The sequence below is a fragment of the Molothrus aeneus genome, chromosome 1 (genome assembly GCF_037042795.1).
Source record: "Molothrus aeneus isolate 106 chromosome 1, BPBGC_Maene_1.0, whole genome shotgun sequence".
Taxonomy (NCBI): Eukaryota; Metazoa; Chordata; class Aves; order Passeriformes; family Icteridae; genus Molothrus; species Molothrus aeneus.
The window spans coordinates 10,045,963-10,065,440 of record NC_089646.1 but is presented as its reverse complement, the minus strand read 5'-3'; the positions used below and the strand labels follow the sequence as shown (position 1 = coordinate 10,065,440).

At 39.9% G+C, this 19,478-nt stretch overlaps 1 protein-coding gene across 1 annotated transcript in view; it reads left to right on the top strand.

The window, feature by feature from the left end:
- The first annotated feature begins 9,798 nt into the window (after positions 1–9,798).
- The window catches only part of NCAPG2 (non-SMC condensin II complex subunit G2), a 40,928-nt gene continuing 31,248 nt past the window's right edge, over positions 9,799–19,478 (top strand). The window contains exons 1-5 of the mRNA XM_066558346.1: positions 9,799–9,890; positions 13,011–13,202; positions 14,208–14,322; positions 14,794–14,945; positions 15,687–15,821. Of these exons, the coding sequence (XP_066414443.1) occupies positions 9,816–9,890; positions 13,011–13,202; positions 14,208–14,322; positions 14,794–14,945; positions 15,687–15,821 (669 nt within the window). The 5' untranslated portion in view covers positions 9,799–9,815. The remainder of the gene's footprint in view (positions 9,891–13,010; positions 13,203–14,207; positions 14,323–14,793; positions 14,946–15,686; positions 15,822–19,478) is intronic.

Here is a 19,478-nt window from a genome sequence, read left to right as displayed (position 1 = left end):
AATGTTACTAACTACAAAATTATGTTCCACTTTGGTTTGGGGTTTTTTTCCCTTGGAAGGAGATACATCCCTTTTTTAGCAGAATAATCTGCTAATCAATGGGAAGGCAGCTAAAGCCTAGGAAAAGCATGGTTGTCTCCACATGTCCCTCATGGCAAGGTGGTTCTGGATTGCACACTCCCTGTACTGATCAGGTGTCAGCATTTTCCTGACTTGGGTCAAGATCAAACCTTCCATTCAGTCCTGCAAGACAGGTGGTATCTGGATCAGCACTGCCTGTGTGGTCACAGATCTTATTGGTGAGCAGAAATAACTGTGCAAGACACTCCTGCAGATGGCTTTGGTATTAATTTGATGGGCTCACCCCAGCCCAGGATTCTTCTTCATGTCTGCTGTACTGTTTAAACTGGTTTGGGCTTTTAGTTCATCCAGCCTCCACCCAGGAGCAGTGTTTGCCAATAAAGTTACCAATGTGGCTATTTTCAGTATTTTCTCAGCTAAGAGTTGAATACAGAATTTGTTTCCTATGAAGTACCTCTTTTAACCAATTTAATTGTTCATATTCTCCCCCAGACAAACTCTGAATTTTGGATGGTACCTTTGGTAGAAAGAACCAGAACTGCAGATTGTCCTGGACCCATTTGTGGTTGTAGCTGGCTGCTGAAGCAGTCAGATTATTTAATCCCAAATGGTGGCTTTATATATTCTAAAGTGTCCAACTGTTCTATGATTTCCTACTTTCCTACTGATTTCTAAGGCAGTGAGGCTCTCAACAATTTTCTCAGGCACCTTCTGAAATATGTTTTATGAGAAATCCACTTGTATTTCTTTCAGTGTTATGCAGTAAATTTAGCTGCCAGAGTAGATGGCAGCTCTGGGAGGAAAGTTCTCTAATCTGTATTCATGTGATAGAGGTGATACTCTGTTCTCACTGTCTGCAGGGAGTATTGCTGCATGCCAGTCATCTACAGTGGAATCCAATTTGAGCAGGCTCCTGCATCTCAGTCTCCTCAGACACCACCAAAGTGAAGCCAACCTGTCTTTCATGTTAATCTTTGAGTCCTCAGTAGCTGTAAACTTTACAGAAGGGAATTAAGGCCTAACAGTGATCATTCTTCTCCTTAAGATCCCTTTAGGGACATGTCCAAGGACAGCCCAAAGCTAGGCAAGATTGCAGGCATTGGAAGGGCTGGTTCTAGCCCAGGGTGGTTTGTGGCCTGGAGACACATGGGCCATTCCTGCAGGGCTTGGTGACCCAACCCTCAGAGCAGGGCACCAAGCACCTCAGCCTCTGTGCAAGAAATGACACAAGAAAGTTGTGATGTCCCTGCACCCAGCTGTGTCCTGTGAATTCACTCATCAGCTGTGTGATAAGGATCTAATTGATGATCAATTTTATTTATTAATTATTTACACAAAGGAGCTCCTTTCTGCAGGATGTTGCACTAGATGACCTGGTGAGGTCCCTTCCAACCTCAATTCTATGGCTCTCAAATCTAGTTTTTTTTAACTAAGGTAAGCTCAGTAAATTGGAGCTCTGTGTGCTCCTGGCCTGAGCTGTAGGTCTTCCTGGGCATTCTTCTTCCTGAGCCCAAGCTCTCAGGGATGGGCGTGAGGCTACTGCAGCTGGGCAGAAACAAGGGGTCACACAGCTGGGAGCTGCAAGCTCTGCTGAGTCAGGATGCAAAAATTTGATAGGAATTAAAAATACATTAATTTGTGCATAGAACTTGAGTTGTAACATAGATAATGCTAGCAAAATGGTAAGTGTAGGTACTGAATGAAGGTCAGTAATTTTACTCAATAACTGGGACAAGATTCTTAAACCCAAAAAAGGTGCATTCATTTAAGAGAGGTTGTTTCCAGCATGAAATTTCAAACAAGTCTTTTTGTTCTTTTATTCTAGTTGAATTTGCAAGCTAGTGTGTTATTCTACAAACTCTGAGAGCCTGACAACTAGAGCTAAGCATGTCACAATGATTAATAATTAAATACAGAATATTTTGCAAGACAGTTTCATGCAGACTTCCCATGGGAGAAATTCTTCAGCTGATAGGCTGAAATCCCTGATGTATTTTGCATGATTGTTGTTGCAGTCTCTTGGGTTAAGTTGAAGTTACTATGTTGCAATGTTTTCCACCTACAATTTGTAGGAAAGTTTATATAGTTTTGCATGAAATTCTCTGAGCTCAAGTAACTATGATAGCCACTGAATGGGTGCTCTGTTGTAACTTTCAGCTCAGGGTTCCACTGGATACATTTGATAAATTGTCAACAGCATCCAAAAAAGGACTTGGATTGTCCCCAGACCTGTCATTTATCCAGGTGATGACAATGAAATAAAGGTAAAAATGGGTTAATGGAAATGGATGTTCATGACTCATGAATGGTACTGGTAGCAATGCTGGTTCTTTGTTTTATTTGGTAAATCATTAATTAATTTGCATGTAAAATAAGTTGGAATCAGAAGTTGAAAATACTAAGATTAACTTTTTGACAAGTTTCAATCTTAGTTTTAGGCAACTTTGTTCTATGCCATATTTTTTTATTCAATATGCTTTTTCAAGTTCAGATTATTTGAGACATAAAAAACGCTTAATTTAAACTATTTTAGTTTTGCTTATCTTGTTTTTTTTGCATTGAGACATTAAAGGTTTTCCATGTATAGTCATTAGTGCCCAGTGTTTATTTCTGAAGGTACTGTTATATTCCACTAGATGGTAGTGCAGACCCTATTCTCAGAATCCTTTTTTGCTGCCCGTGCACTTTCTTGTACAATAAGGAAGTGGTTTGGATGAGAGGCATGTTGGGAAGTGCAGCCTCGAGTCACCCTGGCTTAAAAGCAGTGAACAACAGGTATGGTCCTCACCAAGCTCTGCTCTCCCCCTTTCCTCTGAGGCACCAGAGGTCCTAAAAGTATTGAGTTTCATAATGGGGGATTCAATTTGCCAAAATAGTTTTGTAGAGGTATTTAGTCATGAGGCACAGGGAAATTTTTAAAAATGATGTGAGGAAACATGAAACTTCTGGAAGATTAAGGTTCTGAGTTCACCAGAAATTCTGCATGCTTCTGTCAGCAATTCAATGTAGGTGTTTCATGCCTTAGATCCCAAATTAGATTTGATTCTAGAACTCCCTTGATTTGCTGAAACAACTTCAATGAGATGAGGTGCAAAAAGTTGAAATTAATCAGAAGCAGGCAGAAGTGAAATTACAGTTCAGGACATGGAAAATGGCCAGCACATTTGAAACATCCCTGTGCTTTAAGTATTTATTGTTGATTCAAGTACATGGCTAGAAACTCAGGATAGCTAACAATGAAATCCATCACGGAGCAGTACAATCAACATGGGGGTAAAGGGAAGACAGATAAAATTCTACTAGAAAAACTAAGTTAAGAATTAATTTTCCTTTGTTTAAGGACATGATAAGAAAGTTTTCTAAAACACAGGTCTTGTGATGATAAAAGTGTTTGATGGTCAGAACAGGAATAAATGACAAGTGTGTCTAAACTTAGTGGAAGTGGAAGCCCTCATGGGTGCCTGGCTCCACATTTCCCCCCAGGCTGACACCACACTACTGTCAGTTCTGCAGGAAGGCAGCAGAACATGCAGCCTGTAAAAAACCCCAGTGGGCTTTGGTCAGGTGCCTGCTCTGGATCAAGGACATGGGGAACACCCCTGCTGATAAAGCCAACACAGATGTGAGACAAGTGAATGCTGGTATAATGCCCAGGCAATGTAAAGCAGTTTGTTGTGTGTTTGTGTGGGTTTATATATGCATAAACTAATATGGATGAGCAAATCATGTCCATTCTGATATTTGTACTGTATTTTCATGTTTTGTACTAGACAGATGGAACAGAGATGGTGTCATATCTAAATGATGCATGTCTATCACAATGAAACCTCTAAGAGAACTTGTAAAATTAATAATAACAGTGATTTTGTACCTTAGAAACCATTTTTCTCTTAAAGACTAAAATAGAATGAGAGCTGCAAGGAGACAGGACACTTACAAGAGCAGTAAATCTCTATCAGAATGTAATTTAAAAGGGTTAAAGTAATACAGACATAGCATTTGTAACTGGAGTGTTTTATATCTGAAACAAATTAACTGACAAACAATTGTTATAAATTTACTCAATGATACATAGTATTCTGAAAGATAACAATGATTTTATGCTAGAAAATGTTTGCTGTAGTTGTAATGAAAAATTCCACTTCCTTTTTTTTACAGTGGGATGGATTCAACTATGCAAATACTGTTATTGTATTTCTTTTTGTGAGTATCTTATAACATTTCAGGAATCTTTCCATTTTCACAGTACTAAAAGTGAGCAGAGAAAAATCACAGTGACTTGTAACACTTTATAAGGAATGAATGAGAAGAGAAAGGCCATAACAATACAGCAAATAATAATTATAGGACCAATAGAACGGTTGGAAGAGACCCTAAACATCATCTGTTTCCAACACCCCTGCCATGGGGAGGGATGCCTTCTGCTAGACCAGGTTGCTCAGAGCCCCAGCCAATCTCACCTTGAACACTGCCAGGGATGGGACATCCACAGCTTCTCCTGTGGCAGACAACCTGTGCCAGTGCCTCACCACCCTCACAATAAAGAATTTCTTCCCAGGATTTAATCTAAACCTGCCCTCTGTCAGTTTAAAGCCATTCCCCCTTCTCCTGTCTGTCCATGCTCTTAAAAAATTCTCTCTCCTTGCTTGTAAACCCTTTAGGTACTGAACGGTGCTCTAAAGTTTCTCCAGAGGCTTCAGATCTCTGGGCTGAGCACCCCCAGCTCTCTCAGCCCGTCTCCATGCTCCAGCCCTCTTCATGATATAATAGCTAAGCATTTTTGTGGGAACTCCGCACATCACTCCCGATTGTCCAGAGTTACCGAGAGAACCCTTGGGGGGTCTCGGAAATCCAGGAATGTTGCCAGGAGTGTTTGGTGGCTTGATTTTGATCCATCCACAGAAGTGACAGCAGTTTGAGGACATGAGAATCACTTTGGAGTGAAGGGTGTGAAAAGGACACATTTACAGGGTGAAATATAGACTTTAAGGTTTTTGGTACAGGGGGGTTATGGAGACAAGATGGAGAGATCAGGGCGTGTCTCGTCCTTCTTCTTTCTTCTTCTTGTCCTCCATCTCCTGTTGTGATGTTGGCACTTGGGGATTGGTTCATGGTGAAGGTACACTTGCTAACATGGGTGAAAAGTATTGGAAAATAAAGGTAAATATCATGTACGTAGATTTTAGTATAAAAAGACATGACCGCCCCGTGGGTGGTCAGAGTGCCTTTGGCTGCCTTGCAGGTCAGACCTCTGTTGGGCAGACAGAAAATTTTGTAGATAAGAAACAATAAACAATCTGAAGATCGAAAAACTGAAGAGTCCAGACTCGTCCTTTGAAACGCGTGTCACCCAAGAACCAGCCTACCCGTGTCGGGGCAGAGACAGACAGCCAAACAGGACACATTTTGTCATAAAGCATCATAACAAAGGCAGGCGGATGAAGCCGCTGTGTTTTCCCAGGCAAACGGAGCTGGGTGTGGCTCCGCGCAGAGCCGGCAGTAGCGGGGAGCTCCCGCGGGGCGGCGGCTCAGCGCTTCGGTACCGCCGGCAGCGGCTCCGGGGAGTGGCTCTCCCGAACGGCTTTTGCATTCCCTCCGCGCAATTTATTTCCTTATTTTGGTGTGAGTTAACAAGGATACATTTTTTTTTTTTCTTTTCTGCAGTGATTTTTTTTTTCTACTTAATCTCTTAAACTCTAAAATCGATTCATGTTAATATTAATAATTTAAGGGAAATAAGCCTTTTCACGGTCTAATCACACCAGCATTGAGAAGTGACAGTTGCCTCTGAATAAAGGATGGCATGATTGGCAGGATTACCTTCAGGCAAGGGGAGATCTGGAGAAGTGGAATAGTGTGAAACTTCATCTCTCTCCCATGCTGTTCGGATTATTTATCAAAGTATGTGAAGATCAAAAAAAAAAAAAAATCAAGGGAAATGCATGCATGTAAATTATTAACAGCCTGCCTCAGAGGAAGAGCAGATTTTGTTCATACTGTATTAACTATAACAAATTTTATTACATATTCAAAGAAAAAGAAATAGAAGTTACAACTCCAGCATGGTAGTAGATAACGTGTGAAATAATCTCATAAGAAACTATTATCTACAAAATAACATTATAAATATAAGAAAATATTGTCAAGAAAGCATCTGACATTCAGGGAACTACTTGTTTATTTTTTATTTATATTGTTGACTCTTATAGGTTGAAATGGAATGCTTGTTGTAGTCCAAACAATATTCTGGTGTGAGCCATCTGTAACTGAGATCCCTAATGCAGGCCACCAACAAGAATAAAGACTGGTTCATGAAGCAGTAGCACAAAAGCAAATCTTTATTTGCTGTTGCTCAGCAACCATGTGCGAAAGGCCCATTTTTCATTTTTGCCTTAACTTGACAGGAAAATGATAATAAATATGAGATTATTATCACAGGGTATAGATTATTTTGAACAGATGAACAGATATGTCAAAGAGAGGCATGTACTTTGGTACTCTTGAAAGGGAGAATATTAGAGAAACTGAAAATAGAGTTGTAGGTTTATTACTGGCTTGCAGTTCATGCACAGTTCTTGAAAAAACCTAGAAAACATTATTCTGTCTCTCTGGTTTCTCTATATGGTCATTTAAAATGAATCACTTGGTGTTATTCAGCCTGTTGTTATCTGTGTCAACTTCTAGTTTCAATACTGTGAAAAAAATTATTCTGTGGTTGCTATGCAACAGAAATTAAAAACTAAAATATGTTTTAGTTTGTTTGCTAAAATGATACGTGCCCAACTAAATAAACAGTAACCAGGTGACTAATGTAGCATCTAATTAAAAGACTAATCAAGGTATTAATGAAATATTCAGTATACATGAGTCATGATGAATAAATCCATCAGTTTGGATCTAAAATGGCAAAGATTTTTTATATATGCAGAAAATTTTTAATATAGGAAGGCATTAGCATAATATATAAATGTCAGGTGTTACACTTTTTTATTTGTTTTTACAATTCTACAACTTACTCATGCAACTTACTCCAAGCAAACTGTTCCACACAGGCTCCTTGCACTTAGCTGAATACGTGACTTGGGATATAAAGTCTGGTCCACAGGATCTGACACAAGCCAGCTTCTCATTTCAAATACATGTGGTCGAAAATGAAAAAAAAACTTAATTTTTAATGTAAACTAAAACTGTGAAAGGCAGGATCATTAAGAAAGATTCTATGTTAAAAATTAAAACAGCAGATGATGTAAATGCTACTTTTAAAGAGATTCATTTTTACATTTAATACTGAATAAAATCTGAATTACGTAATATTTTTTTAAATTACAATCCTGAAAAGTCTAACCAGATGTGAGAACTTCTATAGAAATTATAGTTGGTTTTCTGTTTGTTTGCACAGTAAAGCAGCACATGTTGTACTGCTTCTACAGACTGAAAGTAAATTACTTCAGTTGTGCACCTCTCTCTTCTGAACAGCCAACACTGAGAAATGCTACTGAAAATGCCAAATGGAAAGATACAAACTAAGCCCTAACTTAACAAAACGCTTTTACTGGTTTTGGTTTGCAGAAGAGCTCAAACAATTGGAATGGGAAATATTATAGAATTAAAAATCTGACTCGAACTATTTCTAAAACTGCAAAGAAGAAACAGAAGATGTAATTTCCTGATATATTAAAAAAAATCCTTAGTTATCAAACTCTAAATATCATCTAGCTTACATTCTGGCATACAGGCTGTTTAACTTGATTGCTTTTGGATGAAGAGTGCTAAGTACTCCCATTGTTCACCAGGACTGTGAGTAAAAGCATAGCTGTCAGCAACAATAACATTATCGGAGAAAAAAAGCCACCAGAGTAACCAAATGCGTGATGCTTTGTAAAAGCAGTTATGTCCACGTAACCAGAGATCCATGGAAGAAGGAATACCGTTCCTTAAGCACGAACATGAATTTAACTGAGCATGTCTTCCCCCCATTTGGAAGCACTGACACTTTGCAGGTAGGTACAGAAGGGGAACAGCGAGCGGGGCGGCGGGTTTGAACCATGGCAGCTGCCTCTGGGTAACTGATGGATGTTCCCCCAGGACCAGCCGTGTCAGAAAGCAGCGGAGGAAAGAGCTTTCAGCGCGGCCGAGCTGCCGGGAGCAGCAGCCGGGGCCGGCCCGGGCGCTGCCTGCGTTGCCTGGCGATGGAGCGGGGCAGGGGCTGGGGAAGCGGGGGGTCAGCCTGAAGAGGAGGCTCCGGAGGGACCTTGTGACCCTCCACAGCTCCCCGAAAGGAGCGTGGAGCCTCCAGATGGGGGTGGGCTCTTCTCCCAGGCAGCCAGCGACAGGATAGGACACAGCCTCAAGCTGCGCCAGACGAGGTTCAGGTGGAGCATTAGGAGGAATTTCCTTACAGAAAGGGTGACTGGAATGGGCCGTGCAGGGATGTGGTGGAGGCGCCCTCTCTGAAGATGTCTAGGAAAGACTGGACGTGGAACTCAGTGCCATGGTCTAGTTGACTGGATGATGTTCGGTCACAGGCTGGACTCGATAACCTCAGAAGCCTTTTCCAGCCCAGCTGACGCTGCGGTTCCCTGAGTTTTTAACACGATCCCCGTCCCGAGGCGGGTCCCAAGGGCGCCTTTCCCCCACCCCGCTCTCAGCGGTGGCGCGCGCGGGAAAGGGCGGGGGTGGTGGCCAAGCTCTCGCGAGACGAGACGGGAGTTCCGCGGCGCGCGCGCAACGTCGGCCGCGGGAGGATTCGAAAAGTGGCGGGTGAGGGAGAGACCGGACCGGGCGGGGACTGGCGGCGTCCCGGAGCGTCCTTAGGGGCTCCGAACTGCCCGCCGCTGTCCCCTCCGAGCGGTTCCCGGGGCCGGAGTCTCCCCCAGCGGTGCTGCCGTGCCCCGCGGGCTCTTCTGCGCGCGTGTCTGCCGGCTTCGTTCCGCTCCGCTGAGGCGGCGCCGCGGTGTTGGAAGCGCGTCCCGCGGGTCCGTGAGGGTTCGGCCGCTCTGAGGGAGCCCAAGGTAAGCGGCCCGCCCGGCTCCCCGCTGCCTGCCCTGCCGGGGTCTGGCGGAGCCCCCGGGGGGCTCGGGACTGGGCCCAGGACAGGCCCCCGCCCCATTCTGTGATGTGCCTTCACACACACTAAATGCTCTGTAAGTCTCTTCCCCACCTGGAAAAGCACGTCAGGAGACACCTGGGGTGGTGGGAATGTTTACGTAAGCAAATAAGGCTCTTGGTGGCCTTGCCCGTTTCCCATGGTTTTCATTTAATAGCCGAGAGAAGAAACCATTTTACTACCCCTCGCTGCTTCTGATACAAATAAATAGTCTTGGTGGGAATTATGACCAGCTTAAATAGTGGGTGTGTGCCGCAGAATGCATTGTGCTTTTTAAAAATCAAAATATCCATTAACAATTTATTCTGCTTTAAGACTTACTTAGTAAAAAAAAAAAAAAAACAAAACCAAAAAGAAAGCAAGCCCTGCAGCCCAGTGATGTTGTGAATCTAAGTGCTGATTCAGATATTCAGGTAATAAAATAATGTTGGTGGGGAAAGCTACTTTAACTATGTAGTACATGTATAACTCCTGTAATCTATAACATATATAAATGCTATGTATATAGCTGGGATATGATTACAACAGACCCAAATGATCTTGTTTTGATATACAAGATATATTCTCTAATGATATATATTCTCTAATGTTATGTTTTGGTTATAAAGTAGGCAAGACCATTTCCAGGATGAAACGTGAAGCATTTTTGCAAGTTGTGTCTAAAGAGTCAATTGAAGACTTCCTGCGTTACACTCAGAGTCCTGTAAGTGAGCCCATGTGTACATTTATCACTTCTGGAGTCATGAGTCTGTTCCAGGTGCAGAAATCATGTGACAAAGGGGCAGAAACTATTTGTCTGGTACTTGCATATATGTGGGAATGATTGCTGTAGAAAAGAAGTTCAAATAGCACTTGAAGGAATGCAGGCTGAAAAAGTTGTGGAATCTGAAATATTAATGTTTATAAACCAGCTAATTTTCTGATATTTGGTTGTTCCACATACTGTTTTTTAAAAATAAGATATTAGTATTTGTGTAATTCTAAACAAATACTAATTTCATGTTGCTGAAGTATTACATTGTTAAATTTCAAACCATTAAAGAGTTTACTCTTAATGAATAAGAGTTAATGTACAAACATAGCAGAATTGTGTTTCACTAGTATTTGTTCATTCATTTGGTAATTTGGGCTGTCCAGTTGTTCTTTGGTCCATTGTTAATTTTACTTGGATTTTTCTGTCGCTGAATGCTTTAGAGAAGGGGTAGATTGCTCTCTCTAAAGGAAGTGTGGAGAGAACAACAAAACAAATCCCCTGAAATCTACTGTTAAAAGTTCATTCTCACTTTGTGTATCTATTGCTTAATAATGAGAAATAATAAATCTGCATTGAGGTGTTTTCCGCTCACCTTCCATCTGTCTGGTGTTAAGATATACCTGAGCTCTTCTAAACATCTCTTGCTTGCTGCCATAAATAATATTGTGATGTTGTTTCTTGAGCTTTCTGATGGGTATTTTCCTGGTAGTACCCGTGGCAGGTTGAAGTGGATCAGCTGACCTCTGTGTGCACAGAGGCATGAACTGATTTAATGTAGCAACTATATTAAACCTACAGTCTTGTTCTGTGTAATAAGCTTACAAAGTTTGTCTCCCAAACATCCTTTAATCTTCCCCCAAGAAATTTGCTATTTCTTTCATTTGTGTGCCTGTATGTAGTTATGGATGATAAATTTATTACCAGATTGCCTTTGCCTAAAGTCTCCTTCCCATTTTTCTCTAAATCGAAGCATTTCAGCAAAAAAGTATTCACTTGCAGTCTTCCCTTTTCAATTGATTTGGTTATGTTGATTTTGCCATCTGCATTCAGTAATTTATTTTAATGAGCCATGGGCTATTTGGATTAAAAATGGTTGGGTTTTTTTTCATCCTTTTATTTTTCATCACCAATTCATAGGAGTTCTCTTACAACAGTGTTCAGCTTTTGCCAATATCTCTGGAAACTTTATGTCACCAGCTACAATGAGTATATTGGTTAAAATTGTCTTAATGCCTTTGTAGCATAAGGGAACATGAATATCCACATGACTTTTTGACTGTCCAAGATACTTCCATTATTTTATTAATTTCCTTTTGAAACCTGCAGCAATGGAGGATGTGTGACCATGTCTTGTCTTAGTATGAGGATCCTCTTTTTGGGATCTCCCTTGAAAAATTCTTGATTGCTTTTTTTGGAGGAGGCTGTGGTTAAATAAATCATCACTACAGCTTCCCTGCTTTCCTTAGTTTTTGTATTATATTTGCTACTTAGTTGGAGCTCTAGTCCTAGAATTTGCCTTTTAAACCCTCTTCAAAGTTCAGGTTTTAGCATCACTTCTTTCAGTGTCTGTTTTCTACACGTGCCCCAACCTCTCTTTTAGTTCCCCTTGAATTTTTCTTTCCTGCACTCTCAATGTTTAGATTCATCTGTGTATTCTAAAATTCCAGGGCTTTGCTAATTTTCCTTCAGGGTTGCTTGTGGGCTTTTCATTTTTTCCATTGTAATATTTTTACAATGTCATATTGTGGTGCTGTTCATTGAGATCTTAAGCAGGTGCTGTTGTTTTTTTTCCACTAAATCCCATTCCAATTCAAGAAATTACAGAATTTCTTAGACAGAAAAATAGGAATCACAGGTATGATTATCATTCACTGTCATCCTTTCTCCTCATAGATTTTGGAATAATTCTGTCTCACATCATCCCAAAGAAAAATCTAAAAGCTCTGATCTTATTATGGATTCATTCTTTCTGTTCAAAGTGATACAATCTTAATATCCTGTCTTTTGGGTTTGTTTGAAGCACAGGGCTGCAGAACTCCCTGTGAGGCCTTTGGTTTATTGTATTTGTTTCCAGTTGTAGAATAGAATAGAAATTCTCTTATAAATATGTAACAGGATCTTTCTGCTCATACCCTTCTGGGAACTTTGTAATACTTACTGCTGCTTCTTTCATTCTTTTCAGTTTTTACCTTTGACTTTTCCTTTTTGATGCTTTGCAGTGTATCTGCAAACTAAAAATAGATTTATTTCAAGATTATGGGAGTTCTCTTTCCTTCCTCTGAAGTGTTTTTGATCCAGTAAACCTTCACTTCCGTATTGCAAATTACATCTCAGAAATTCTCTGTTCTTTCTCTTGGCTAGGCCTGGTCTTCCTTCTCTCTGCATATTCCCTTCTCTAGCAGGTTGCCTGCCCTTCTTTGATGCTAACAGACTCCTTGTGTCTCTGAGGTAAATTCTTCTAGCAAATTTCTTTCTAGGGCATAGTTCAGATCAGCCTCGTGGTGCAGTCTCTACTGAAAACTGATGGTGGCTTCCCTGCCAGCAGGGCTTCAGCAGGAGGCGTGGGCTTAGCAGGCTCGGGAGCTGGGTTTGATGTGGGGCTTTAAAACATTGCAGTGTGCAGAGATCTGATGTGTGCAGATCATATCCCAAATTAGTGCTGTCCCTGTGCTCTGCTCCGTTTCCACTCCTTGCCTAAGGATTTTCTTTCAACAGCCATCATCAATTGATATTTAAGAGAGCAAAGACATAATCAGGGTCTTGAATTCTGTGCAGTTTTGAGCTTCTTAGCCAAGGGTATGGAATTGTCTTCGTTGCTATCAAGGGTTAAAGACTCCTGTCTTAAAGGCAGCGCTCTTGCTTTATGATAAAGAGTTAACTAGCAGGAGTTTCTTATGCTATTTTAAAAAAATATGACTTCTAGAAGGTATTTTATCTCTATAACTGCAGAGGACTATAAGTTAATCATTAATGTAAAAACATAGATTAAATGTAGAAGATAGGATGATGAAGTAAATATGAGCCGCTTGGCTGATGTGGGATTGTGTGGTATCTTCTGACCATTTATAGAAAAATACATGTGATCATTTTGACTTGAATGAGCTACTTCAAGAATTGCCAAGAAAGCAAAAAGAAGTGCTATGGCAGAGACTGACACAGCTATTGACAGAAAGCTTGATGGAGAACCCTGTGGAAACGTGGCACAGGACTGGAGATGATAAGAATGATGATGAGATGGAAGTTGACATAGTTCCAGAAATGGTAAGAATCTTGTAAAACGAAAACATGGTGGTTTGGGTTTTTTGGGAAATAAAATGGAATATTTCCATAGCATCTGAAAACATGCAAGGGTTATGAAATAAGATCAATTCCAAATATCACCTTCCTGCCCATTTTTTAAAATGATTTAATTTATGCTCGTGTTAAGCTGAGTTTACGATTGTTCTATGCGCTAAAAGAGTAGCTCTGCTGATAATTTTAATTATGAAACATGTGACTTAGTTTTCTTACTAGAGTTGAATGGGCTTTTTCTATGTCTTATGTTAGTAAACAAATGTTAATGTTGCACATGTTAAGTTTAAGTAGCTGGCATATAAGAAATTCACTACCTGATTTTTTTTTCACTACCTCATTTTATTTGATGAACATCATGAAATCTAGATTCAACTGTGCCTTCCACAAATTTAGAATATATAGAATTTTTCTGACTCAGACACTTATATACTGCCTTCTGTGCTGTAGTCTATGTAGCCTTGAGAATACTGGGGGAAAAGGTTGTTTAATTTTGGGGGGGAGAAAAGAAATGCAGTGGGGAAATGATTAGAGAAACCTAGAGGTTTGTAGAAAAATCAGTCATCTGTTCAGAGGCCTGTAGAATCACACACTTGGAGTGAAATTCACCAGATGTACACATCTCTGAGTTACACCTGACCCTGCTAGTTAGGGGCTTTTCAGCTCTGAAATGGATGTGGGTTTGTTGCTGATGAGGATTTTAGTGCAGGAATGGAAACACATGCACAGTCACAAAGTTATCTACTAGCTGGAGCTGAAAACCCTTTTCAAACTTTTTGAAAAGATGTACTTTAAAATCTATTCTTTTGCCGCTTATTTGAAAGGTTTTGGATACCCGTATGCTCGTTCTTCAGAAAGGAAGCATAATAACAATTCAGCTTTGCTCTCTGTTGCTAAGGTTCATTTCTTGTTTGAATTATTTTCTGAGTCCAAAACAAACTGCAGAAGTGTTTCCTCAGCATTGCTTTCTTTCAGAAACAGACTGTAGCAGTGATCCAAGGAGTGGCAGCTGTCGTTATTGCTTCCATACCTGCCGTGGATGAAAATGTAAACTACAAAGCTCTTGTAGAATGCGTTTTTATCCTAAATGGTGAGTGCTTCTCTGTACAGAATGCAGCATTTTACAGAGGCTGTTTGATCTGACTGAAATCCAGCTGGCTGTGAAACAGAATTCACAGGAGAAAAGTTGGTACTGGTTTGAGTTCATATTCATGAGACAAAATTAAGGCAATGTTTACCTAGAAATCAGCTGCACAATTTAGAAGTTGGAATGTAAATAGTTTTCTTTCTCCCAGCTGTTCACCCAGTGGAAGGTAACTTTGATTATCCTGTGATTTTTATTACTTTTAGGGGAAACTCAATATTCCATTGTTACTGATCCAAAAACTTGGGCCAAACCTTAGAGTTGCCTAAATATTGCAGTGAGCATAAACCATGGAAGTGTGTAAGCGTGGCAGGAGCTGGCTGACAATGTGAGGTGTAGTTAGTGTGCTAACAGGCTGCTGTTTTACAGGAATGACTTGGTTCATTGCAGTAAAGAATTATTTCATTACTCTTGTAGGTATCCTTCCTGCATTGTCTACAGCTGAAAAAATCCTACAGGATGCTATCCAACGTGTGTGTGAAATGTGGTGGGAGAAGGGACTGGAGGGGAAGGAGCAGCTGGGGAAGACTCTGTTTGTCATTCTGCTGAGAAAAAGCCTGAACAAAGCTGCTATGGTAGGCTGAGGCTATGTTGACTTTCAGGTTATTATTGAATATTTCAAGAAAGATAATCCCTCCAATAAAACACTGCCTTCTCTAGAAGAAATTTTAAAGGTTTTTGGCATCAGTTTCACAAGTGAACTGGATTTTAATATTTTTTTTGCATTCCTTTTAATCTTTTCACTCTTTTGTCCAGTCCAATGGCCAAGGTTTTTGTTGTAATTAACTTTTTGTCAACTCAGATATTAAGTACTATGTTCAGCTAAGCATAGAAACAGCTTTTGTGGGAAGCTTACTTTTCTCTTTCTTTTTATCTTTCTACAAATAATTTTTCTTTCATTTTTCAAAATGTTTGAGTTACTTAGAGTATTGTGATAGACATCTTTTGCACTAACCCAATGGATGTATCCTTATTTCTTTCTTCTGTTTTTCCCTGTTAACTGCATGTATTGTATGAAGTTTAAAAAGTGCAATGATGTGGTTTTAACGTATTTTGCATGGAATGGCAACTTTTTTTTTCTTGAGCATTTCTTGAGCATATCTTCATTTGTTGGAAGTCAGAATTTCTGCAGTTACATGTATTTTTCCCAGTAATGTGATGAAATGAATATTCATAATTTCACAATCTGTAACAATGCATTTACGTTCATTATTTAAAATCCTTTCAATGCAGCTCTGCATTAAATCAAAGCTTTTTTGCATTAAAGCAAAGCTTCTCTACTCTAATGTGGGCTTCTTCTCTCCTGTCAGGGTGCAGATATAGTTCGTGTATGGAATCTACATCAGACATTACTTTGTTTTGATTATGATTCAGATGAGAGTAATGAAGTCAAAGACTTGTTGCTTCAGTGTTTTATGAGTGTAAAACACATTAAGAAAGAAGAGGTAAGCCAGCTTTTATCTTACTGTGGTTTTGTGCCAGTGAGCTTTGGTTGCTTTTAATAGTTCTGCAGTTTGTCTTTTTTTATAGTACAGTAGGTAGCAACATGAGAGAAATCAGCTCTGACTCTAAGCTATAAATGGTTGATACTGTTTCATTTGGAAAACTTGTTTCTATTCCAGACTCAAGTGTGAAAGTTTATGTCTAAATCTTCAGTCCAGTTCTTTTATCCCGAGGCAATAAGAATCAAGTGCTTTGCTTCCAGTGCATTTCCCTCCATACTTTAAATCATTCCCTGGTGTAATTCTTTTCTTTTCTTTTATAGCAGTTCTTCTTTTATTCAAGACAAGTAACTGTAGCAAAATAATTTTCCTTCTAAATGACTTCATCTAGAAGATTGTGTTGCCATATTCTGTTTTAAAAGTAGCACAAAAAGAACCCAGCTTTACAGAAAAATAAGAATGACTTTATTTAACTACATGGATTCCTCCCAGTGAACAGTTGCTGTTTTGTTGCTTAGATTGTGCCTGTGCACCAGAATTGTGGCATCCAAGCCTTTTTTCTGGTTAGGTGACCAGACCACATGACTTTGTCTCTGAAGTGCTAACTCTTCCCTGCATATTTAAAATAGATATATTCCTTTTCCTGTGGAATACATGAACTTCTGTCATAAAATGAGCCCTGAGATTGCTGCAGGGTTGTGGTGTATGTCATATTAAAAATGGAGATGGCAAAGGAATTAGGTGAAATGTTTGATAGAGCAGGGTTTGGATACCTGCCACTAAGTTGGTGGGGTTTTGGTTACTTACATATCATATTTTAAGCTCTTTTAGTTTTGACTAAAATTATGATGTACCAAGGCAATATAAGAGGTGGGAATGGAAGAAGAGAAAATGTGGGTGGAAAGAGGAAAGACATGTAAGGCTCTATTGACAGTTTACAATTAATTGTAAATACACCAAGTGTCCTCGGTGTATTTCATTTTAGGCCATTTTTTGTCATCTGGAAAAAGTGTGTACTTGTGTGTTTGTCACAGAACTTAAAATACATTATCTATATTTGATTCTGTATTTTTTATTTTTTCTGTTATATTTGAATCCACTGTATTATTTTGATATTTCATCTTCATATAGGCACAGTAAATGATTGGTAATTATATATGTTAAATACAACTACTATCTAGGCTTTAGAAGCAAATTGTTGTAGTTCTTTTTTTCTTCCACATCCTGTGAGACTTTTAGTATAACGTGTTAATTGCTACACAGCTTTTCTGAAGGAAGTTTGCACCTTGAATCTTTGAGTGAAAGAGTATAAAAGTTGTGGGTTTGTTGTGGGGTTTTATTTAAATATGAGGAAGAAAAGGAGACTAAAAATCAGACTAAATAATGTATATTTTTCCTGGCATATTAAAGTGAAAGTTTATGTCTAGTTTATGTCTGGACAAGAATGTGCAGATTTGGCCATGCTTTGCACATTTTGCTTCCCTGCACGAGATTTTTCTCTTTGCTCTTGCAGGGATTTCTGGTTCTTGACATTTTGTCACCTTTGCATTTTCATAGGCCTGTCTCTTTCTAGGTAGATCTAGAGAGCACCTTACTGCACTCTCTGCTCTGTCTGCTCATTAGTGGTTTAAATCCTTCATTGTGGATTCCTTGCTTTCTGGCTGGAAGCATTGACTGAAAGCAGCAGCTCCCAGCTGGAGCCCAAGGGCTCAGCCTTGGCCAGCGGTGGGTCTGCCTTGGAGGCCGCTGGCATTGGCTCTATCAGCACAGGGAAGGCTTCTGGCAGCTTCCCACAGAAACCACCTCTGCAGGCCTCCACCACCAAACCTTGCTGTGCCAGCCCAATACACAAGTCACTTTACATCCTGGTGGATAACAGTTCAAAATAAAAGGAGAGCCATAACCCATTCTGGAAAGATCCCAGGACAGGGCTCAGTTAGATTAAGTGTCTGAAATAAATTTAGACATCTGTGCAGGAGCATCACCAGTACAGGTCCTGGGAAGGATTTGATTGCTTAAGTGAATGATCCATGCTACATTAAATGACCTAAGTTGCCTCAGACATCCATGTGGGGCTGGCATGTAAAGCACTGTCATAGATCTCTGCCTTCTGGAAAACCATCTGGGCATGTAAAATTGCTCTGTATTTGGGGTATGCCATATTAACCCTAGTCAGCAGAGTCAACAGAACAATTCAGCTCCCTAAAACAGTAACTAAACAGCTGATCACATAAAACACTCTTCAGACAATTAACATTTCAGGGACTTAAACATCCAAATTCACATGTCCCAGTTTGTGAGCAGAAATCCAACTTCACTACATGAATGTCCAGTACTTATCCAGAATGGTCACCAACTTGGATTTTCCTAGCTCTGCAGACAGGAGATTGAAAGTGCTCAAAGCATTTTCCTGTTGCTGTGAGGTCATTGTATTTCAGTTGCAAGTCCTTGTGTTTGGGATTTGTGTGCTGTGGGAGTTTAGTTGTAGTGGTAACACACCTCATGTATGTTCTCTAGTTTCCCTTCCTGGTTCATTTCACTAATGATAGATTTCTTGTAGCAACAAGAAACCTACTAACACTCCCCCAGTATCTCTGCTGGACATTTTTTTTTTGCATCCTGTATTGCTTCTAAAATGCATGTAGTAATACCAAGTATCAACACGATGTATGAATTGCTTTGAGTTGAAAGTGAGCTTCTGTATATCAGGCCTAATACTCCCTTCAATGCCTGCAGACTTGTTCTACAGTTCCTAAGAAAAGTAATCCTAGATTTTCAGAGTACATATCCCAGAGCACAGTACCGTAGTAGCTTAAGCTGCTATAACTCCAGGTTGCAATGATCCTGTGTTGCCATGGACTAGCATTCCTCTCTTCCTTTTCACAGTGTAATGTTCAAGCATCAATATCATGGGTTGATTGAAGGAGGCAGCTGTTTTCTCCTAGTAAGATTATTTTTCAGACAGATTAACTGTCTGGAATGGTTCATAATATGCAAGACTGAAGGAAGGGAAGGGTCAGGATTGCCGTGTATCTGTTCTAAATCAGATTAAACCAATAGAGAACTGCACATTTATTACACCTCATTGCAAGATCAGGGAGTTCAGTGTTTCTGCCTTCCCAAGATGTGCTGTTTAACACACAGTAATATTTCTCAGAGGCTTATCATCAGGCTGCATTAGTGGAGTGATCCTCTGAATTTATCTCTCTGTGATTTATGAAAACATTCTTGTTCAGATGGGGTTTCCAGTCAAACAGCTGCAGAGCCTGTTCCTGTGTTTTGGAGGTGGGTCTGTTGTGCTCTTTCCTTGCTCACCTTCTTTGTGTGTGTATAGAACAAAGTCATGTGCTCTGTGTCCACAAGCACAGCAATACCAGACACCCAACACTGATACTGCATTAGTCCCAAAGATGACAGTTCACAGTCCCATTCACCTATCACCAGGTTATCTCTCACAATAATTATTTCAGATCCATTCATCACAAGCAGCAGATTAAGCTAGAGGCACTTATCATTTTCAGGAGCAGGCTCAATCTTTTAAAACCTAAGTCTAAAAAGAATTGGTTGAAAGCTATTTTTTGGTTTTTTATCATCTGTCTTGCTGCTGGGGTTGTAGAAGATGAGATGAGTTTGTGTTTGTCCTCATCCTTGCCTTGTTGA